At 40.7% G+C, this 24,238-nt stretch overlaps 1 protein-coding gene across 1 annotated transcript in view; it reads right to left on the reverse strand.

The window, feature by feature from the left end:
• The window catches only part of dscama (Down syndrome cell adhesion molecule a), a 68,601-nt gene extending 45,483 nt beyond the window's left edge, over nucleotides 1–23,118 (reverse strand). The window contains exon 1 of the mRNA XM_035665965.1: nucleotides 22,969–23,118. Within this exon, the coding sequence (XP_035521858.1) occupies nucleotides 22,969–23,074 (106 nt within the window). The 5' untranslated portion in view covers nucleotides 23,075–23,118. The remainder of the gene's footprint in view (nucleotides 1–22,968) is intronic.
• Nucleotides 23,119–24,238: the final 1,120 nt, after the last annotated feature.

The raw sequence follows: 24,238 nt of genomic DNA on the forward strand, positions 1-24,238 counted from the left end.
ACTTACGTGCAGTACTTCAGTGAATGCACTTAGTTACTTTCTACCACTGTTTGTTTGTACTATAGATGAGGGAAAGTTCAGTCTCTGTCAGAATTATATTATTATGTACTATATTGTTGGATTTTTATTATTAATGGTACATTAATATGAAAGTGGCATTTTAATGTTGTAGTTGACCATGGTTGAGTTCATTCTAGCTATTTCATATACTGTTATGTGGTTTATTTAACTATATAAAAATGCACCGCATTTTTAAAGTAAGCCAATTCATCATGTTTTAAGGGATTGGTAAAAACAAACAAATTGGATTTTACCCCCCTCAAAATATCACATATTTTACACAGTTATCAGTTATCAGTGCAAAGCTGGAATAAAGTCTCAAACTGCTTCAGTATAAATGTACTCTTCTCCTGTAATTGTATGTGTTTGTTTATTTTACAGAATTAAATAGCACTTTTCTCTCAAAAGATGCAAAGAGAGAGAGCAAGGCAGAGAGACAGAGAGGAGAGAGACTAAATGAGCATCTTCATTCCACCTCATAACAGCTAATTATATATATATGAAGCTTATTATATTGTTGATACCAACTGCTGCCTGGTTTACTGTTTCATCGTATTTCTGATTAATGAAGATAAAAACATGTATTTACGAAAACAGACAATATTCATGAGGACCTGCTGAAACATTACAATTTTGTATACCTGTTCGAGTATCTATGGTTGCAAATGTAAACTGGTAAACAATTCCTGACAGTGCATTATGAATCTTCTTCACCAATCAAATGTGCTCTCTGTGAGCACAAAAAAAAGGTTGAGGAAGGTCTACGGGTAGATTCTCCTCTCTTAGCAGGACTGGCTTTTGACCAACTTCCTTGTTAAGGTTTCAGAATGTGCCATAGCAACAATTAGATTACAAGGTCGTTTCACTCAGACCTACATTCATTTATTAGTCCAGCTGGATATTTGTGGCCAAGCTAGGCAGATTTAGAGGAACCTGCACACTCACACACATTTGTGCACAAAAGTAAGATCTGCTGCACATTAGTGTTTGAAAGATTGATTTAGGGGTGATTCAAAAACAAAGCTGTGGCCAGATCATGTTTTGTTTTGTTTGTGTTTCAATTTGGCCATTTTCATGTCAAAGAAAATGACAAAATGAAGTATTGTGATTAAAGAAATGTCACATTACAGTAAATGTAAGGGGCACCCAGAGTGGTATTGTACAAGAACATTAATGATTTAAAGAAACAATTAAATATTGTAACAACATTGTATGAACTACCTTCAAAGAGGATGATACAAACTGACTGACATAAAAACTGAACTCATATCAGCTGACTAAGATCAGCGATATGAGAAGTCTTTAACAAACTGACTCTGCACACCGTTTATCCCCTTTACATCGGCAGAGGAGAGAATGGAGACACACCCCTCGTTTACAGGACGACTCGACTACCATGTAATCAAATTCTCACAGCAGCCTCCACCTTTCCTACAATGGCTGAAAATCACTGTAAAAAATATCTCTCCTTTTCTTTATATCAGCGCTTTTCAATTTCATCTCCCCCTCCCCACCTCCTTCTTTGTCACTGTCCCCTCTGTCTCCTTGCTTTTCATCTCTTGCCTTTTCCTTGGTGTCTCCCACCCCTCCTCCTCTTTCTCTCCCTGCAGAGCATTAGCTTGCAGTGGTCAGGCCGCTTGACAGCTGCTCCACCTGAAGAATATCAATCAATGTTGCTGTGGAGACAGAATCAGGCTCCCCTCCTTTATTTTCCACTCTTTTTTTCTTCCATCGCCTTGGTCTGGCATGTGGCTGTTCATGGACTGAACATTATCCAGTGTTTGTTTGTTTCTCTAAAGTGTGAATTAATCATTAAGCTCACACAAGGTGTGAATATTTGGATACTATTTAAGTTCTTGAACTGATAGAATTACAGGAGCATACTTTGGCACCATTTGCTGCTAATTTATTTGAGGTGTGACTAATTGAGTTGCGGATGCAAACCCCACGACGTCTCAGACTATCACTCCAGATGAGCCAGGCAGACAGGCGTGGGATGGAAGTGCCTATCACTGCTTACACATGACAGAAGAGTGAGCACTGTACAAATCATGCTGCTCAATATAGGACCAGTCCAAGCGCTACTAATCGCCATTAAGGACTTCTCTGTTCATGCATGCATAAAAAACAACAACTTTGTGGTGAAATACTTTTTCTAATATATTTATAAATTTTACCAAGAAAAAAACCCAAACACACACAGGCAAGACGCTGGGATTTCTTTAAAAAAAAAAATCCCACCAAATTAAAAATAGGTTGTGATCACCTAGCAACAATCTCTCCTGGGGAGCCAAACTGTCAGGAGACCAATCACATTCTTCCCTCTAATTGCTCCAATCTACCTTCCCATATGGCACACTTTCCCACTTTGAGCCTGTCCCCAAACATGACCCCAACCCTGCTGCCATAGGCTACATAATACTAAGCAGTGAAATGACTCCCCACAGACCCATCGTCAGTGGCACTAGTGCCAGGCCCGCCAGCGGAGGGTTAAGTAAATATTGGGCGAAGCAGCTGCTCTCAGAGTACCATCGTCTGCCTGTGTTCCTGCCTGGTCCCAGCCTGGTATAAATCACACACAGCAATTAGTGCCACGCTGTCCCCCTGCCCTCGTTAAACAACCCCGCCTGCTGAGGAAGCCCATAAACACCAGCTACCAGCCTGCATGGGTGGAGGAAGGAGGGATGGATGGATGGATGGACACTCATGAAAAGGATCACTGTTTTAAAGAATTTACTTTTTGAACCACTGTACATCGTTCACTCTGGCGCTACATTGTTAACACTTTAATAACACTAAATGTGCTTTGAGCTAAATGCTAATCTCATCATACTAACATGCTGATGCTAAGAGGGTGCACTGTTTATCATATTCACCATCTTAGTGTGGCATGTTAGCATGCTAATATTTAATGATTCGCATTAAATGCAATGTACATCTGAGTCTGACGGGTATTTGGTTGTAAACCATAGTAACCTGCTGGTGGCGCTAGTGAGAAAGTAAGTGGATCACCAGCGTCTTTAGGATTAATCCTCCAAGGACCATAAAAGTATCCAAAATGTGTGCCAGTCAATTTATTGAGTACAGGTAAGTGAAAGTTTTGACCGGTGGTAGTGCTAGATGAAAAGTCAAGGGATCTCTATAAGTCATTTGGATTCAACCTCTGCGGAGCATGAATGTATGTGCACAATTTCATGGCAATCCATCCAAGTGGTGGACTGGCAGACCAAGAGACAAAAGATCAACTATCTCTTGATATGACCATTGGAGATGATGAAACATAGGAAGTTAGTAATGCAAACGGAAGTGTACATTTTGGTGATTCTTGCACGTATTTTTTTATGGCTTCTTTTTCCAGACCAATCAAGGTGTGCAGCCTTCATCGAGGAGGAGAGTACTGTCTGGCAAAAGATCAACTGTGCAATTAAAGCATTGATGTGTGGGCAGAGTGGCTTTCAAATCAGCACACTCAGAAAGAAAGTTGACCAGATCAGGAAGGACTTCTGAGACAACAGGAACATGCTCTGAGATAGCCAAAGAGGGAGGTGCAGCTGTGAGACTAAATTGATCAACAATTACACTTAGATGTTTTACAGTATAACTATAACAATTTTAATAACAAACTAATGTGTACTGCTTTCTCTTTTCACAAAAAAAAACAAAAAAAAACAAACACAGAAAGCGCTGTCTGTTTCCTGTTTCTGACTGAAAGTCAACATTGTTTTTTTTTATACCCAAACCATGATGTAACCCTAACCGTCATTTTTGGGACTAAATCTAATCAAACCTTAACTATAGCAGTGTCCAATCAGAAAACAAATTTAGTTTAGTGCAGCAGTGATTTGTAAGAATTTCAGTAGGCACTGACAACACAAACACAACACGTTTTTACTCCCAACTCGTCAAAAATGGCAGCTTGGTCAGTGGCCCTGCGCTTCAACTTACCTAAATTATGTTACTTATGTGAGTTGATAAGAATAGAGGAATGTGGAGGCTGAATGGAGGTAGCATAGCTAAAAACATTCCACACCAAATGAATATACACCAGTATTCACCTGAAATACAACTAACACTAATAAAACTACTAACACTAAAGGGCAAAGTTTGATCTTATAAAAGCAACAGAATCTTATTTAAAGGTACAAGAAGACACATCATTAGGACATACTGTATGTTTCCTCTGAGCTGTATGTAGTTTACAAATTACTAATATACAAATTAAGTTGATACAATAGTGATCAGTTGTTAGTTGAAATTAAACATTTCACATTTATGTACACTAATGTATATGATATTGGGAATGTATTTGAATGTATTTTGAATCTACAAACTACACCCACAGTGTATTTACACTGCAGTTAAAATGTTTGATTTATAAATTAATTTAAGTCAGTTATTTAGAAATGATTTCTAATGAATAAGCTATAAGATCATCATTGTAGAACATGTAGAACTACTGCAGATGTAAACAATCCATCAGGAAAATCAGGAAAAGGGTTTCTAAGCTTGGCAGTGATAGCACATACATCACAGATTGTGCCCCGCTATTCTTATTCAGCTTATATGAAAAAAACAGCAGGAGCCAATGATAGCCTAATTTATGATGCATGCTATGAAAAAATCAATGATCACTGAGCTGATTTTTATCATTCATCAACTGTGATGCTTGTGATCTAAAATACCCAATTAAACCTTCAATGTAATTTAGCCGACAACAGCTCATGAAAGGACAAAAACAGCGTCTGGTGAGAGGAGAAATAGCCATCAGCACCCCTATTACCATATTGTTCTAAATTACCACAATCACCGGGGGAACATTTAACATGCCACCACCCAGTGGAAAAAAAAAGTCCCACAAATAATGTCAGAACGAATGTAGCTGATTTACATTCTGCTCTCTTTGTGATTGTGCTACCAGTTGCTGTTGTGTCCAGGGTAATTAGGAGGTAATGAGAGAATAATTGGGCATTGGGCACATTTAGAGACAGAGAGACGGTAATACGCAGACAGACGGATGGGGAGAGAGTGCTCTGGTGCTGAATGACTCGTCTAAGGGAGGACGCTGTATGGGCAGACTCTCCACCACCACCACCTGACTGCCCCTCACAGACGACAAGGCAGAGGAGAGGGGGGTGAAGGAGGTGGGAGGACTGATATGGACGAGGGGGGTGGGGAAATATGGCTGGAGCAGGTGGAGAATGCTGGTTAGCAGTGGTGCTACTGGTGCTCTAAATGTAACAAAAAAGAGCTGTCATTCTAGGAACACTTGGTTTGTACACATGTGGTATCCCAGTTATTCAGAACTCTCTTTTATAGTATGCCTTTATTCCCTCACGTTTGTTTCTTTCCTCTCATTCTTTTTCTCTTGCCTTGCCTTGCCTGCTATGTGGTGCGTGCATAGATAAGAATTATTGAAAGGAAGACAATTGTGCAACAGCAATCTTTCTGAAATATGCCTTCCCCCAATTTCCCTTCTCTCTGTCTCTGTCAGACTGAGACAGATTCTCCTGTTTAGGTGCATTGTGAGAGAGAGAGAGAGAGAGGTGAGCTGGTTACTGTAGCAACCAGGAGAGTGACTCTTAGGCAATGGCATATGCATAGGGAGGGAGAGAGAGAGAGAGGTGGAGGGAGAGGAGGTGGAGAGAGGAGAGTGCTGGTGAAGGGATGTAGTGAGGGAGGGAAGGGAGGCTGGTGGTGGTGGTGGTGGTGGTAGAGTGCAGGAGGCAGATCAGAGGGAGGTGTCAGTGGGTTACTGCGCACAGAGAGATTCACCCACTTTTTCTACCCTGGCAGAAGAAAGGGAGGCAGAAACAAAAGGAACTGTCTTTTGAATGGTCGCTGTGCTGGATTGGACTGTCAGCGCTTCCTCCTAACAACCTCACTTAGCTTGCTGCTCCCACTCCCAGACACTTCTTACTCTGTCTCTCTCCTCTCTGTGTTTCTCTTTCAGAACACTACATGCTATTGCAGGTGATTCTAAGATTTAAATTTACAACACAGAAATGTTCATTGCTGGGGCTCAGCTGCTGGGTTTAAAATATACTTTGCACTTATGTACATTTTGACTAGATTATAATTAATTGATTTTCTTTTCAACAAAACATCAGAAAACCATGAAAAATGCCTTTCGCAAAGATATTCAGTTTACTATAATATACGAATAAGAAAAAGCAGCAGATTCTCACATCTGAGAGGCCAGAACCATCAAATGTTTAGCATTCTTGCTTAATAAATGACTTAAAGTGAGCCTATGACGCTATTGAAAGAAGAAATAAACACATTTCTCTTACAAATAAAAAAATACAAACTTATAAGCAATGAAATAAACCATCTGCTAAATTCAATACATTCAATACATTGTTTTCTGTGTTCCTTAGTCTGGTATGGCTAGCACTTTTGGGAGATATTGTTGTATAACAGACATTATTGGGTCAGTTCAACGACCTGATAACTGGCGTCAACTATGTAACATTTGCTGAACAGCAGCCAGTGTGGCCACAAATGACAATTGTGGTATAATGGCAATTATGAAAATGTTTTTCTTCCATCAAAAGTTACACAATGTGACTTTTGTCAAAATAGATTAGTTTTCCAGTGATGTAGTAATTAATTGACTAGCCTAATCGTTGCTTCTCTAATTTCAATAATCTAAACAAACAGGATATCGGCACTCACAGATAACATCCATCATAAATAAACTGAAACAAAATGAGTCTTGCTAGACCTGCATGTAGGACAACTTGATTATTACAGATCTCCCCCGATTTCTCAATGTAAACTTGGAATTTTTGTTTAGATTAGGCCAATTAACCTTTTCACTCTTTCCAGAGGCGTTATGACTTTCCTGGCCTGTTGTGAAGACAAGAGGAGGATGATAGTAAGTACCCTCTGACCTTCTGACAGGAGCCCACAGAGAAACAGACTGCCGGAGACAAACAGAGCCATGGGGTGGGTGTAATGAATATGCTGCCCCCTATGGTGGGGATGACCTTATAAACAACAACAAACTGTCACTATGGCCAGGCCTGCTGGGAGCTGCCCTCTGTGCAAGGGCAAATGGCCTGCTGGAATTCACTGGACAGGACTGCTAAAGCTCACAGAAGAGACTGTTATTAGACGTTATAACACAGGACAAGCTCTTGGGCTGCCGGCATTTATTGTGCACTCGTTTTAACGAATCATTCAATCTCAGTGAGAAATAAAACATTTAAATTCATCCCTTAAGCAGGTGATGAGCTCTGTGTCACTCGTCAGTCATTTTCCCTTTAATGGCACAACCTGCGGACAGAATGTCGTTATAAGTTAAGTTATTTGCTGTATTCACCCAGGTAGGTCATCAAAAGTCTCATCGATGCTGCTGCTGCAGTAAATGCGCTCCTACTGTGTCATGTAGCGCTAAGTGACTGCTTTTATTATACAAGACAAGCTACGCCCACAATCGCTGTGATCTCAGCCAGGCGTTCTGAATCAAACAGCAGAGGAGAGACATCCTCGTGTTTCAAGGGGGACTTTCATGTCACCATGAAGGAGACAGGGAAGAGCGGCGGTGGAGGGTTAGAAGTCAGAGCACAGCATATGGCATCTTGAATTTTGGGCAATGAGAACTGACAGGTTAACTGAACATTTGGCGGGGGGTAGAGAGTGGTAGGGGTGCACAGGGAGAAAAGGGGTAGAGGAGAGGTGGGGAAAAAGAGGTGGAGGTGGTGTGTGTGGGTTCTGGTACGTGTGTGTGTGTGTGTGTTTTGGGTGGGAGGGGTAGGTGGGTAAGGTTGCTAAACACTCCCATCTGTTCGTATCCCGAGGCGCTACTCGGGCAGTTAGCTACTGTCTTATGCAGATGAGGTGTTGCTGTGCTGGCTCCTTCCACTTACAGCGGATAAATAATGATATAAATATATAAATATATTTGAATAATAGGAATGGCAGGATGGGGAAACAAGGAGCAGCAGGGTCAAGCTGTTTCCTAGGGAGCGTTTGCTTTTTACCATCCAATGATCACAGCTCTCTCAGGATGTGTGAGCGCCGTAACTATGTCCTCATTAGGGTTTGCCTTCCTCTGGGCCCTGACATCGTCCCAGGAGAGAGATCTGCTTAACAGGGGTCCTCTATGCGCACTGACATGCATTATATGAGCTATGAAGATATGTTGGAATGCTAAGTAATACTGATAATCTCACTGCGTACTTCGGTTGATATCAATGTTCACAATACAAGCACATGGTACCTCAACACAGGTAATTTCAAGATGTTAATATACAGTTTGTTTCTTACTAGTGATACACCGTAACCTGAACAAGACAGGTCTTAATATATTACAATAAACCTGTAACCATTTAATCAAACCTTTTACATTTATTATCATATAACACTGAATACCTGGTACATCTTTGTCAGGGACAAAAAAAAATTGCACAATCTTAGGTTTCTGTTAACAGTGGCTTCTCAAAATGTATATAATTAGATTGTCGGGCTGCAACTAATGATTTTTTTCAATCTGTCATTTTCTCATTTCATTGATTAGTTTTTAGGTTCATGAAATGTAAAATGTAAAATGATTAAAAATGTTGATCACCATTTCCCAAAGTAGGCCCAAAACCCCAAAATATTAATATTTAAAAAGCTGAAATCAGAGAATTGGGATTTCTTTTCCTTTAACAGTAACAGCCACATGCTAAAAAAATACATAACTTTTAGTGGAAAGAACGTCAAATAATACATTTCTTTTTATAAAACCTCTGTTCATTATGCAATTAAAACAGAACAAATAGTATATAAATATATTTATTTGTATGAACACAGAGTGTGGCAGCTTGCAATTTGTTTATTTTATTGGATCCTCATTAGCATCTGCCATAGCAGTTGCTGATCTTCTTGGGGTCCACCTTTAAGGTTTTATCAACATGTCCATAGTCTCATAAACACTGTTTCCAACCTATATTATGGACAAATTCAGATTGAAAGAAGGGTTTTAAAGGTCCAGTGTGTAACATTTAGGAGGATCTATTGGCAGAAATGCAATATAATATTTATAAGTTATCCATGTTTTCATTACTGTATATTTTTTAACTACACAGGGAGCGGGTACTCTTCCATGGGGGCCGCTATTTGAACAGCCATATGATATTTCTATAGTAGCCCAGAATGGACAAACCAAACACTGGCTCTAGAGAGGGCCTTTCACGTTTTTCATGAGTTTTAAGGCAACCGTAGTTTCTCCTACATGCTTGGAAGCTGAGCAGTATTTAGTTGGTTGCAATCTGCAACTCCAATGCTAGATGCCACTAAATCCTACACACTGGTCCTTTAAGGGTTAACTTAGTGAGATTTTTGCATCACCACGTCCTTGTTCTTAGATACAGTCATGTCCTGTGTGTGCTCCCACTAAATGATCACATATTCAAATGAGGATAATGAGCTTTTGATGGAATGAGAGAAAAAAATGGTTGAAGAAGTGGAGGAAGGAAAGCAAAGCCCAGACTGATTTGAATCTGGTAAACTGTCAGAGAGAGGGATTACCCCACCAAATCCCTGGCGAAAATAGAGGCCCAAGTTATTTACTAGCCTTACAACCAGCTGCAAACCATCTGTACTTAATTGTAAGACACAAACTTTATGAAGATCAACTGGGGATTTGGCCACAAAGCCTCTTACGCCGCTGAATTGGTGTCCCTGCTTCGAGGGAGAGTACGGGAGGGTGCTCGAGACATGTCACATGTGCTTTGGAGGACATAGACTCCACTGCTCTCTCTAGTCTCTATCAGGGCCCGCGTCCATCTAAATACATAGACAAAACTTGTGTATCAGAGTAAGGGAGGAGTACAAGGGCAGGGCATTAAGACGTGCTTTACAAAACAAACGTGCATACAGCTCCGCTTGCATGGACAAGAACCTATACAAGAAAGACACATGTCCACACACATATTTACACATAACTGGCCATGGCCGGAATCAAAACATTTAATAGATTTGAGCCTGAATGCCTTTTAGCACAACACCGTCATTAGATCCCCATTTGACGTGATCTATATTTAGCCTTGTTTTCATTATCAGAAAGACAATACCTACACTGACCATAAGATATAGGCCCAGTACAAAGCCTGCGTGTGGCATTGTTTAATGTAGGTCGCTGTGCATTATGTTGTTCTTGGCAGTCATCTGAAGACAGGAGATAAGAGGTCCTGTCCAATCCACTGAATGGCAGGTAGCCAGCTTAATCCTATTTAACAAGATCTGGGCTGAATCTGGGCTGGGCCGTGTTGGTGGGGTCACACGAGGAGCCCGTCGGGGTCAGGCTGTGGCTTTGTGGGAGGTGTGGTCCCGAACATTGTGCATCTTAAAAACAATGCACACCACACATCTCTGCCTGTGCCCATCCTCAATCACTGAAATAAATGCATATTCAATTTGAAAAAGTGAAATGCAATATATGCTAAACGTGTGTTGTTTTCTTTGTTATTTTGTTGCTGAATGGCAAACAAACAAAAGGAGAAAAGGCTTTGCTCCACGAGCGCATCGCTTCTAAGAAACTCACAGACGGGTCACCGAAGAACAAATACTGTGAGATCTAAGCTGCTGACTGCTTTAACTCATTTATTTTCTTCCACTGCGCTAATTCCTCCCATCTCCATATGTTAAGGGGTAGAAAGGGAGGGGGTGTGCGTGTATGTGAGTGTGTATATGGGCGTGGGGGGGGCGGTTGAGAGGGATTAGGCTATCCTGTCTGGACATACGCCTTGTGTAATCACGCTGGAAGGGCTGGTCATTGTGCATCTCTGTCCAGTATGGGTCCTGTGAGCCCCAGGACCCCCCGCCATAACCATAATCACTACCCCCCAAAAGAAACTCTCTATCCCTAACTCACAACTACACACTGAATCTGACTGTAGTGGCTGCTGTGAGCACCAACCTGTTAACATAGGATGAATTATTAGAGAGCTGTCTAAAAAAACAAAAAAGTACAAAGTAGGCCAAGAAAATGTAAACATTTTAAATACAAATAGCATACTCATGTATCATGATTCCGAATTACTTTTGAGTGTCCCAACAACATTTGTTTCAATATTGCGTTAATGATATGTTGAGATTTGCTAATACAGCCACAGGCAAGTTAATGGGTAATCATATTTCTCTAACTCCCTCAACAGCCTGTAAATCACAATAAAGATATTCTCAGTTAAGATATGAACCAGAACTCAACCTAAAAACACATCCCATGAGTTCCATGAAGGACCAGTAGTTTGGTCTTCTGCTTGGTCACATCATAACTGGTAATAAACCTTCAACCCCACCCTCTCCCCTCTTCCACCTCTCTTCATTAGCAGGTATAATCCCTGATGGCCCATCTGCCAGACACCAAAGCCACAAAACACAGAGCAAACAAGGCTAGCAGAAACTGGCCATTATGGGGCCTCTTTGAAAGGGCCGACTGATCACTTACATAGACAGTGTGTTTGCTCAGGCCCTACACAGGCACACTACAGTGCCGCAATTTTCACACAGACAAGGAACTATTTGAGCTCCGGGAGAATGATTGTAGCTGATGAGCAATGCACCTGCCTCTGGAGAGGATAGGTGTGTGTGTGTGTGTGTGTGGTTTTGTGTGTGTGTGTGTGTGTGTGGAGGGGAGGGCTTACTGATATGAACCCTTTCACCTCCAGCTGAAAATACAGGCTTGATACTGTTACATGAAATAAATTTCAGCTAAACCGTTTTTTGTTTTTTTTCTTGTTCTTGTTGCTTGTTTTAAAAAGTGAACTGAATCACAACTGTTTGTCTGTATCTAATGTTTTCCCTAAACAAACAGCCAGTGAAACTGGACTGATATAACCAGAGCATTCAGCCTCAGTTTGTTCTTTTATTATACAGTAGGCTTTCTAAAGGCCCTCTACTACATCAATAATGCATCCTTTCACTAAATGTTCTCTTTCCAAGCTGAAAATGTCTTGGTTGGGAATCCCCCCCAAAAAAAAGGAATTGTGCTGTGTTCTTCTGATCAGCTCATCGTTTCAATGTGAACTGAGAACCAGCACTGTTCTAGCAACACACACTGGCTGACACAAAATGGCTGCCTTGGACTGAAAGAGGCAGTAAGCCAGAGCAGCAGCAGCAGCAGCAGCAGCAACAGCAGCAGTAGCAGCCTAGACAGAGCAAACCTTTTACCAGTCTCCCTCTTTCGTCACTCTTATTGAAAGAAGATTAACAAATCACCAGTAAACCACCACTTGATTGCTTTTTTCTCCCCCCTACAAGAGTTCCGCAGTATCACCGTCACACCAAGACATTTGGGGGTTGCTGTGTGACCCCTATGCCGCCCAACCGGGATTATATTGTGGAAATGTAATCCTGGTTTGGAGGCTAAAGGGATCAAGGCACTAGAAGACACAATGTAATCAGGAAGAACGACTACACCCCAAGAATCAGTCCACAACATAAATCCAGGCAGAGGTTTATCCACAATGTCAATTAGAACATATGTTGGTGCATTAATTGTCACATGACACACTTGTGTTGACCACTCACATATGCTGAGGACAACACACACATTTTAAAATATGTATAGTTACATTTATACACTTCATAGATTATTTCAGTTTCATCCTATTATTCATGTCTTATTAAAACAGGGAAATATGGGAATTTATTATTTTACAAATTTAATGGTTGCATGAATATATGCAACTTTTGATTGTATTTGAGAGACACAGTATATGCTTTCAATTTGTCCTCACAAGTGTAGGAGGGTGGCAAAATTAGTAAACAAAGCTGATGAACTGAGGAAAATGTGTGTGGATGTGTATTAGCGTCTTTCCCTGGCTGCACAAGGTCACATGATCTGGTCTCCATTTTGGAGTGCTTTGCATGTGTGCAGGTACATCAGCTTGTCAGACACACCTGGGACACACAGAGATAAACGCACACACACAACTTTAAACCTGCACCTCACTGACACTGAGTGCACCAAGGTAACAGCTTAAAAAAAAGCAAGCAAGAGTGGAAAAAAGAAGAAACTGGCTAACATACAGTGAGCTTAATAGCTGCTGAGAGAGAGGAGCTTATCTTCCCACCACAGCTAATACGAGCTTCTCAATTAGATGAAAGGCTCTCTGCCTTTCTCTAATTTTTTGTTCAATTTCTCCAGGCAATTTATTTAGGGTGGGGGGGAAGAGAGGAGCGGAACCCGAGCAAACCGCATTGGCTAAGCGCACAACGAGTCACAGGAAGCTCCAGCCAATCAGACGGAGCTGACAGCGTCAACTCAGGCCCTCAGCAACAACATGACTATTTACTGTATGCAAGGGAAAAATCTATTTGGGGTTCATCACTGCTCGTCCAACAAACCACACACACAAAAACAATAAATTGTCTTTACACGTAAATATAATACATTTATTTGATTTTAGTTGCATTTCATATTTTTTCTGCACTCTTACTATCAGCAATTGTGGAACAATGCAATGTAAAAACAAAACCTGTAACAGTAAGATTATTTTCGACGGCCGCAGAAAGAGCAGCAGCAGCAAACATGCTAATTAAACATGTTTCCTTAGCTTTCTGAAGGCAGTCGGAGATATTTTTAGACAGTTCACTCTGTATTCTGCATTATGGATTAACTCGGATTATGCAAAGGAGCCTTCATGCATTCACTTATCAGTTTAATTTCTTTGTCCTCTGAATTATTTTTACACAGACTCCCTCGGTATTGTATCTCTCTCTATAGTTACAGAGTGGAACTAAAGGATTATGCAAGCATTTCCAAAAAATTTGGTTTCCTCACCTTAGACAAAATAATGTAAAGCGCTGGTTGGCAAGGCCAACAGAACATTTTCTTTTAATGTTTTCAATACTAGGAGTTTGCATGTAGAATGAAATTCTTTCAAGCCATTCAATTGAAACATATATCTTGACTGAAATACTGCATAATTATTTTAAATCTTGCATTTAAATAACAAGAAAGTCTTGGTTATTATCAAAATGAATGCTACAATAAATATAAATGTAACTGTTTTATGTTTCATTTTATTAAACAAAAAAAAAAAATATTTTATACCTTCCTAAAATATAAACAGTATTTTTTGGTTTTATGTAAATGTAGCAATCAGATGAATTTTACATTTTAGAAAAACTGAAAATATGCAGCTTTGAAATTTCTCTTGGCCTTAAATATGTAACAAATTAGCTTTTAATATTTTTTGTTAAATATTCATATAGTATTGTTAAAAATCACTTTTTTAAATTTACATAGCAAATTCAAAAATATTTATTGCTTGTTTAATTATAATTAATATTTTAATTCACCACAACTAAATCAACGTAATGAAAACAAAACATATTTTTTCTGTTTGTCGGTTTAACTAGTTAAGTTGAAAAATTAAGATTATAATGTTGAAGAAAAGTTAGATAAAAAAAAGAATAATTAAAAACAACCCTCTTTAAATCACCTTTAATAAACACATGAGCTGTCTGTCTCCAGGCTGACTACATCTTCTGGTCCAAACTGATTCTTAATCATCCTTTCTCACCATCTGCTCCTTTCAGACTCAAGGTTACATCTCACAGCTTGAAAAATACTGCTGCAGGAGTGTAGCGATACATGACAGGGCACCTGCACAAAGATGGGTGAAGCTGGGGGGGAGTTCACAAATTCCAGAATGCACTCTGCATGCAACGTGCATTGCTTGGGGATATCACTCCCCTAGCTGCCTGAGACGTCCATCTATCAAGGTGATTTCCCAAGGCGACTCGTCTTGGAAATACCTTTTCCACAAGTCACCTTTATACTGGCACCGACTCCCCGCTGATTGAATCCACTTGATTATTCGTCATTTTAATTAGCGTCATGGAGAAGGAGGAATCACTGCTACTATCTTCTGACTGACTTGTGGGACAGATAAGGTTGGTACCGCCTTCTAACGTCCGTGTAAATTTTACTTTTAGTTACTTATAAAAAAATTTGATTTAAATATGTTTACAGGAAAGAAATTAAGGCTTTCAATAATATGATAATAGCTCTAGCCACATTTGAGGCCTGCTGAGCCTTTGCAAGTAAACAACCATGATTTATTGAAATGTTAAAATGTCTGTGTCAACAAAAGGGGACACTGGTGTGCACTCGCGCAAACAATCACACGTCGGTGATGGCCAATGACATTTCATTTTCTTGCCTGTCCCTTGTTATAAGAATCACCATGAGGATGTGAATCTGAGGACCTGCACGCCATGAGTCTGCATTAAAGCTCAAGTCATGATTTTTTTCCCACTCTTTCTTTCGTTCACTTCCTTGCCGTGAAATGCAGCACAGACAGGGCTAGAACGAGAGAGAGAGGGAGAAGGATATAGAAGAAGGATATAGAGAGGGAGGGAGGCTGTGAATAGGCAGAGTGAGTGGCATGCATGGACAGCCCCTCTTTCTCTCAAAGACACTGCAGCAGCTGCATGCACGCGATAAGAACAACCATTCACAGCCAACTCCCCCTTTTCCTCCTCCTACACACCAACACACACACCAATACACTTTTCTCCTCTCACTCGCAGTCTCTCTACCACACACACATACACATGCTTACATGCACATCAACCTCTCTGCAGGTTTCTACACAGATGCTGTGATTTCAAGCAGCCTTTGTTGCCAGTCAAAGGTCTTCCCTGTTAATCTTTTTTTTTTTATTCTCTCTGACGTCAAAGTACAGCAGGGTTAAACATGGATGAGATGGAGAAGTGTGGGGGGAATCACCTTTCTTTTTTATTGCTGACAGAGAGCAATCACATGGCGCTCAGCAGGCAGCAACACAGGCATTTCTACAGAGCTGTAACTGACGGTCATCTAGCTGTCCACCACCAGCGTTTTTCATCTGGCATTCTCTGATGATCTTGCATGCAAAAGAGAATTGCTTAAATGGCTGAAAATCAGTATCCTATAATGACAGCAGGATGTTTAAATTACTATCTCTGTACCATCTGTGTCACAATTAGTGAGTAAAATCATTGTCTCTCTACCAAAACTGCAACTTGCATTATGTTACCTTACATTCCAAGGATATTTAGGCCTGGATGCATCATCCATGTCATGTTGCCTTCTCCCACCCAGACAGGAAGCGTCTCTGTAGACTATTATCCTCCTATACAAACACACAAACTCAAATACACACAACCTGCGCCAACCCAGCCCTCTCAGCAGTTTAATATCTAGTGATTTACATATAGCTCGAAGCTCAGATGCCTAATCATACATACAGCCACACATCAAATCTTATTTTTTTCCACCCAATATGTTACACATGAATATATCTAACTGCCAGTGACATCCATGCCAATCACTTTGATCCACTGATAACATCCGGCCCTAAATCCATACAGTCCACAGAATGTGTAAGTGCCAATTAATTGGTGGCTCCTTCCATGATTAGCTCATGTTGCGCTTATAGCTAATCTGTATCTTGGCAGGAAGCCACGAATGACCTGGCTTCAATCCAGGTCTGGGAGCTGTGGAGGCAGCAGCCATGAGCTAGCCCAGCGCAGCGCTGAGCAGCCCGGAGAAGATGTGCCAAACTGCAGCGGCACAAAGGAGACCTCACTGTTTATCAAAGATTAAGCAGTGTTTAGTATCTCCCCCCGACCCTCCTCTTCTTGCCTGTGTTCAAATGTACGCATGCGTGTACAAACTCGCACACACACACACACACACACACACCATCACCTCCAGCTCACACCCTAATTGTTCCCAGCCCCGAGAGTTTAATAAAGAACAAATTGCGGTTATTGGTGAGCAAACAGCACAGTATGGAGGTGGGAGTGTGATCATTGCTGCGCCAGTGCAGTAAAGAGAGAGAAAGGGCATCAGCCAATTTAATTAATATCTCTGTCAGTCTCGGGCTAAGACTGGAGCAGCACGCTGTGTGGAGAGGGATGTAGTGAGCACACAGAGAATAATCTAATGCTGATGTTTTACAATGCTGCTGGACACTTGTGAAACATCTGTAACATATTGATAAGCACATCATTATACCTGCAAACTCATATGTACAGTCATGTTTTCTACTTGCAATGTTGTAATGAAGCATTCATAACAATGGGCAATGAGGCAAAATAAACATTACGTTATGCTCATATTTTTTCTGTGGAAAGGTGGACAGTTACAATAATTATATAAATGATTCACTCAAATTCACACACAAACACTAACTGTAGCAACAATACAATACTGTATCTTATTCAATCTTTTTTCTATATACATTTTTACTCTGATCTATATAGTCGTTTTGTAAAGGACTATCTATCATGGTTTGTGTGTTTCAGTTATTTTACCCTTACAGCCTATCATGTTGCCTGCATGCTGCCTAGCCCAAGTGTATCTACCCGTCATGTTCCCATAATGCTTTGTGGCAGCTGCAGCCAGATTCATGCACACAGGTATTGATTTTCTTCCCAGTTTTTTTTCCTTCAGTGCAACCCTTTATTTATCTCGCTAAGCCCCTGCCACTGGGTGTGAGGAGAGAACCAGCTCGCAGCTTGTGAGAGAACACAGTGAATTCAACATGAGAGACGCTTACCACATAACCTGGATTTATTTTCATTTATCTGTTATTTATCTGCCACCACTGCTCTGCTGCAGAGCATAATCTACTCTGTTCTGTGTGGGATGCATGTGTAGGTATGCATGTGTGTTTGTGTGTGTGTGTTTGTGCTGTCCGTCCATACAAACACTCCATTCTCCACAGGCCACCTGACCCATTTTTCTGTGTGAATAACAATACTCCAGCCAATCATGGGCAGACAGAATGGCGAATGCTGGAAAAAGACTACATCCAGCCTGTCACACGTCAGAGTCCCAACCCTGCCTGTCGACAGAGTGAGGCAGGGACAGAGAGAGAGAGAGAGAGAGAGAGAGAGAGAGAGAGTTAGTTATCCTCGCTCTTCTCTCCCTCTCCTTGCCTCCCCTCCCTGTCCCTTCACATCTCCAGCACACAGGGACCAGTAAAACCATTACCCACCCACCCCAGCCCCCAGCTCAAGGTTGTGCTGCGCCAATGGCTGCGCTTCCTACATAGCATTCTAAGAAAAGGGCAAAACCAACGGTGATCGAGTTGCAAGGCTGCTACCAACAAAAAACATTCATTGTGCCACACTACCTGTAGGCCACAACACACATTATATGGCAAATGATTACCTCCCATTCTTCCCTCCAGACAAATGTTTACAGTAAGGCAACAGTGGTACAGGAAAGTCACTATACCTTCAAAAATACACTGATGCTTTGATGCAGGATGGCAAAGAATTTAAATGTTTTCATATACAAATTATTATATTTTCACTTATACTGCTATTATATATTAATAAAACATGTATGTAAACTGATAGCATATTTAACTGTTAACACAGTGTAGCCAAACACACTCACATTATGACATCTCAGGGCTGACTGATATATATTCATCGGCCATCAACTGTGCGACCCTAAACCCACAGACATTTGCAATGCTTCACAACAACCCGGCTTTGTAGCCGCCTTGAAATGGAGGAGAAACAGTGGGCACTGTGGAAAGACATGATAACGTCCAACAGCCTTTTGATAGTAACTCTTGATATTTACTTCAAAGGCCCATTATACACAACCAATTAAACCGACATAGTGTGGTTGGCTCTTCTCCCTTTCGGCAATGGCTGCGGGGATCGAGACTGGCTGCAGAAATAACTCCAACACACATCCCAAATGTCAACAAACATGAAAGAAACTGTGAAATGCACAAGATGGCTTAGCAAATGGCCAGACTGTAAGTGTTAGAGCAAACTGTAATATCCCTAAACAAGTGTCTCTACATGCTATCAAACCCAGCAGTGTTAACTGGGGTAACCCATAATAATTTAGTGTTGTTGTGGAAGAAATAAGTAGATCATAAAGGCATGTTTACCACTGTAATAGTTCATATATGTGTCAGACAATGATAGAAACAGAGTGCAAAGAGGGAGCACGAGCAGAAAAAGAAAAGATTGAAACGGAGGAGAGATGAGGGAGGGCTGAGCAGAGCAAAGAGAATCTGTGTGATGGCCGACGGCCCTTGTGCTCAGTTCGTGTGCTGAATGAAAAGAAGCCCCCGTGTGGGTGTGGGTGTGTTTTTGTATGTGTGTGTGAGTCTCTGCAGTAGCGCTGGGGGGTCGGCCCCCTCTCGGCCCTACTGGTGCTGAATGCAGAGCAGGCAGCATCAGGCCGAGGCAAATGACTACAAGGCCTCCTCAGTGACTGCAGCACAGGCTGCACCTGGGGAATGGCCCTGCACAGCAACAAAGCCGCAGCCAGCCACAGTCCATCACAACGCATCCCATAAGACACCCTGCAGGAAGTACAAGGTTTCACATTGTTTTTTTCTAAGGTGATTTTTACATCTCTTCATGCTGAGCTATATTAATGCTATTGACTCAAAATGATCATCTGGGCCTTGTCATCTTTTTTAATAGCAAACACTGCTACAAGCTGCAATGTTTTAAATACAAGCCAGTCATTAGTTGTTTAGGACATGGGTCATCCTCCAGACAACCCCTTCACCTATACACACATACGGTATAGGACAGAGATTCTCAGCACCATACACCTTTTACCTTCTACCCTGTATGATCAGGATTCACTAAATGTAGTCAAACTAAATAACAACGAAACTAAAATACAGCAACTCTTAAATTCATTCCTGGCCATTGTTTCTATGAAGGTTAAAAAGAACAGTGTCGTTTCTACAGTAAGAATCTTTCAAATTTAGACCTATGTTTAATCATTGTTTTCTGTGTTCACCAGCCTGTTGTGAAGTCCTGAGTTTACCACAACCATACAAGGACACCATAATGATCAATCAATCTGAGCTTTTAACTGCATTACCAAAAAAATATACCAAAACAAGATGTCCACTGATATGAGCAAAAATACTACATCTATGTTAGGACTATAGAAATAAATCGAAAACAACCCATCTCTGCCTCTCTCATTTCATTTCCTCACTGACCTCTTAAATTCTCTTCTTTTGAGCCCTGACTTATGATTACAGACCAGAATTAACTTTAATGGTCGAGCAGGAGGCAGCAGTCAGATAAAACGAATGTGTTTCTGGTGATACTGGTGTTACCAGAGGTCTGCATCGACTACAGCATGTTTACCCAAACAATGGTAGAAATAGTAATATTGTGAAGATAAGTGTGTTGTGTATAATGTGTGTATAATGACAACAAAATTAGGTCATGCCGACATAAATACTGTTATTTTATTATTTATTGTCAGTGGTGTAATTGTAAGGGTATACAGTATGTATAGGTGGCTTTGCCATTTTTATCCCACCTGACAATAGGCCTTCTTTAAGAGCCTTATTATATAATGACAGATTTCCCTGTATTGGGTCCATAAATCATAGAAAACCAGTAAACCCATCACGATCAGACTGATTGGCTCCCCTCGCTAAACAATAACTGAAATCCTCTAGATAAATTAAAGTGAATAAATGAAAGCATTTTATATTGGTGAATCCAGATGCAACTAACAAATGACATATACCTGCTCTTAGTCACAGCCAAGAGTACTGGTCACTGTTTGAACCCAGAAATTTTCCCATTCTGTGCCTTTACTTGTATTCCAATTGTATTTTATTTGACAAAGTGATTTGTAAGTCCAAGAATCCATTTAGCTGTATAATCTTGACTAACAATAGTTAAGCCTGATCCTTGCTTCCACACATTTTGTTAAATTGCTGCACAGAAAAGAATACAATACAATAAACATCTTTATTAACAATGATTTAGTTCAGTATCGTATTTTTTAAGTGGGTGGAAATGGGAAAATGTGTGTCCAGTTAGGTGCAATAATTAAAAGCAAATCAACTTGTTTCTTGATACAAATGCAAGGGAAAATATATTAAAAAAATAAAACTGTCTGGTCTCATTAGCAAATAGAATCTTTTTTTCCTGGTAAACAAGTTTAGGAGTCAATATTGGAGCATGAACTGTATATTTTCTACAGCAGTTTTGTTAAAACCCCAGACCACTATACAACCACTTACATCAGACAGCTATACTGCACTGTTTTTATTGGATGTCCTGACTGAATGCATTTTTCATCATAATTTTCCATTCTTTTCTAATGGACACTAGGGTTCTTTAAGTGGCGCTTTGTTAGTCTACCCTGCAACAACTCAAAAAGGTCTACATCCAGTGAGACTTCCAGAGGGCCTGTCTGATGGGTGCTGCACATCATTCTACACCTTCCAAACTGAAAAGCCAGTTCAATTATTCATGACAGAGACAGAAAAGCTATATTTCACAAAGTTTTTAGTTTGAAGTCCAAGTGTTGATATTATTTTATTCATTAAAAATTAAAATTTCGTAGCTTGGCCATCGAGATGAGGGGTTAAGGTATCTTGCATCAAGCTGTCAGTTGGTGTGCATATAGACTCACAGACATGGATACACACACACACAAAGTGCACTTAAAATGTGTGTAGTGGAGGATAAGGGGAATGGACGGTGCGTCAGTAGGATGCGTGCACTGAGACGTGAATAAAGACCATTTGCTCATGGATTCATAGGCTTCCGTCATCCATTATTTAGCATGGAGAAGAGCAGTGGATTGGTGGCTGGGTGATTTTTCTGACAGCGTTTACATGGCTGACGGCTACAGAAGTGATGATTTTTAATGCTCAAGATAAACTTGTTGTTTTGACAGTTGTGAAAGTTTTTTTCTCCCAAAGATCCAGACAAAGATTTACGTTAAAATTTGCAGCCGTACTGTAAAACAATTCAGTGTTGTCAAGTTTGAAAAGTCCAAAAATGTATTAAAAATGAGAAGACTTACAGTACAGTATATGTTCCATCAGCAACACTCTCGGATACACCAATATCTGAAAATATGCTTGCGGCAAATCCATTTATGGACAATTAAGAGATTGCTATAGATTTCAACATGGCCGATTTCGCCTCAGCGGACAAATGTGAAACGTCAACAAAAAAAAGCAGTCGCTAGCCAGCATTTGCCCTCCATCCAAAAGCAAAATGACATTAGCTCTTGTCTATTGAGTTTGCTAAATGCCCCACATAAAGTGAATTTGCCCCCCAGGGCTGGGAAACAATCACGCAGGCGAGCGTTCCATTTAAGTGATTTGAATGATCGGAGTGCTGCAGTGCTTCCTATCAGCCAGAGAAATGGGTCAATACACTGAGATTAAGTGACATGGCTGGCAGCCTGCGCTCTTGTGGAAGACCAGGCAGAGGAAGAGGAGCGGGACCGCACTGTCATTGGGTCAGACAGACGTGAATACACAGACACACACAGGCTAGCTGGTACAAGCTAGGCGTTTGTTTAGGTTCAAGTCAGAAGACTTGTAAAGTTAACTCAACCACACACATCTCTGCAGTCACAAGTTCATCACATGACAATCACCACTTGTGAATGTCATTATGCCCATATAAATTTCATTAATTGCAGCTTTCATATCACAGTATGATCATGAAAACGTTTTTCACCAACCTTTCACTTATTCCATTTTTATCATGTAAAGAACTCTCTATCCATACTTAGTACCACAAAGAAATCTCCTTTTGGGCTGTACAGCCCATTCAAAATATTGCAAACCAGATCTGACTTAACAAATGATTTCCTCTCAATTATATAAATCTTATTAATATAAATGTGATACAATGTATCAGTTCTAAAATGTATCTCAGTTAAATCAAATCAATCAGACTGTTTCTTAATACAATCTCTCAAAACAATCAATGAGAGATCAATAAGAATCTTACAAGAGCAACTCTGCAAAGAGACAAACATGGTCCTCATCAGTCACTAAATACTGATGCCAGATTTCACACTACCAGTATGACCACTTGGATTTTTAACTTTCAGACTTTATACAGCAGTTACTGTAGTAAAGAAAGATGACTTACTTTCAGCGTTGATTGACATTGTGTCTTTCTCCCAGGACACAACAGTGATGTAGGCCTCCACTGAGGCAGGGATAATGCACTTGAAGACCGCCACATTGCCTCTCATGGCTTTCTGGTCCTCCACCCGGACAGTGTAGGGCTCTCGTAGGACTGGGGGGAGGGGACAGAGAAGTGTGTTGTGTTTAAGGTGCAAAAATTCCAATACGGCGCTAAGACAAGTTACTCTTCATAATGAACCATGATTGTTTGGGTTGCAACAAAGCACAAATGTAGACAATCATAAGCGGAGACACTGACCAGCCTTAATGTGGACATCTTGGCTCCTGATTCTCCCTGAGGGGTTCTCCGCTGTGCAGTAGTAGGTGTTGTCATGGATGAGTTTGCTGAAGCTGGAAGGGGGTATGTGGAAGATCTGAAGGGTGCCATTGGGGTGCACATGGCGGATCCCTGGCACATCATAGATCTCCTCGCCGGTGGCCAGGTACCAGCGCAGTGAGACAGGGGGCACACCTGTGGCGGGACAGGGCACCGATGTCCCTGTGGTGCTGGCAAACACTACCTCTTGCACAGATGCATTGACAAAATATAAGCTGGAACGTAGATCTTCACAGAAAACTGCAGGGAGAGAAAAAGATTACAAACAGAAATGTTAGTAGAGTAAATCTAATTCTAATTTATTGTCTATCAAAACTTGAATATTGTAAGGCAGACGTCTTTGAATAATTCAACTGACAAGCTGTACCCACTACTGATAAACCCCACATGTGACGTAACAGAGTAATTATTATATTTGACAGAATTATGCAATCTCTGCATTTTCTCTGAATTTAGGCCGAGTGTGTTTTTCCCTGGCTGACCATTGTGTTTGTGCTCACTGCAGTGGAGGGAGGTTGCAGGAGTGTGTCTCTTGTTGTCTATGAAGAGACATTGCAGCAAAGCTCTGGGAGAGCAGCAGTGGACGTGAAATAACAGAGCCAGCAGAGCAGCAGACCACACCCTTCCTCCTCATGCACATCTGTGTACACAACACAAGACACTAGCGCTAATTGATTAATCCACTGACAGAAACAAGAAATAATCAGGACCTATTCTGATAATTGCTTAAACATCATTGACAAGTCATTTTTCAAGCAAAAAAAAGCCATTCTCTGGCTCCTGGTTCTCACATTAAAGGACTTATTGCTTTTCTCTGTTTTATGTAAAGGTAAACTCGATATTTTGGGGTTTTGGACTGTTAGTCAAACAAAATAATAATAATAATAATCTTGGG

Source organism: Morone saxatilis, unplaced genomic scaffold (genome assembly GCF_004916995.1).
Source record: "Morone saxatilis isolate NCDOM2014 unplaced genomic scaffold, NCSU_SB_2.0 Contig20, whole genome shotgun sequence".
NCBI lineage: Eukaryota > Metazoa > Chordata > Actinopteri > Moronidae > Morone > Morone saxatilis.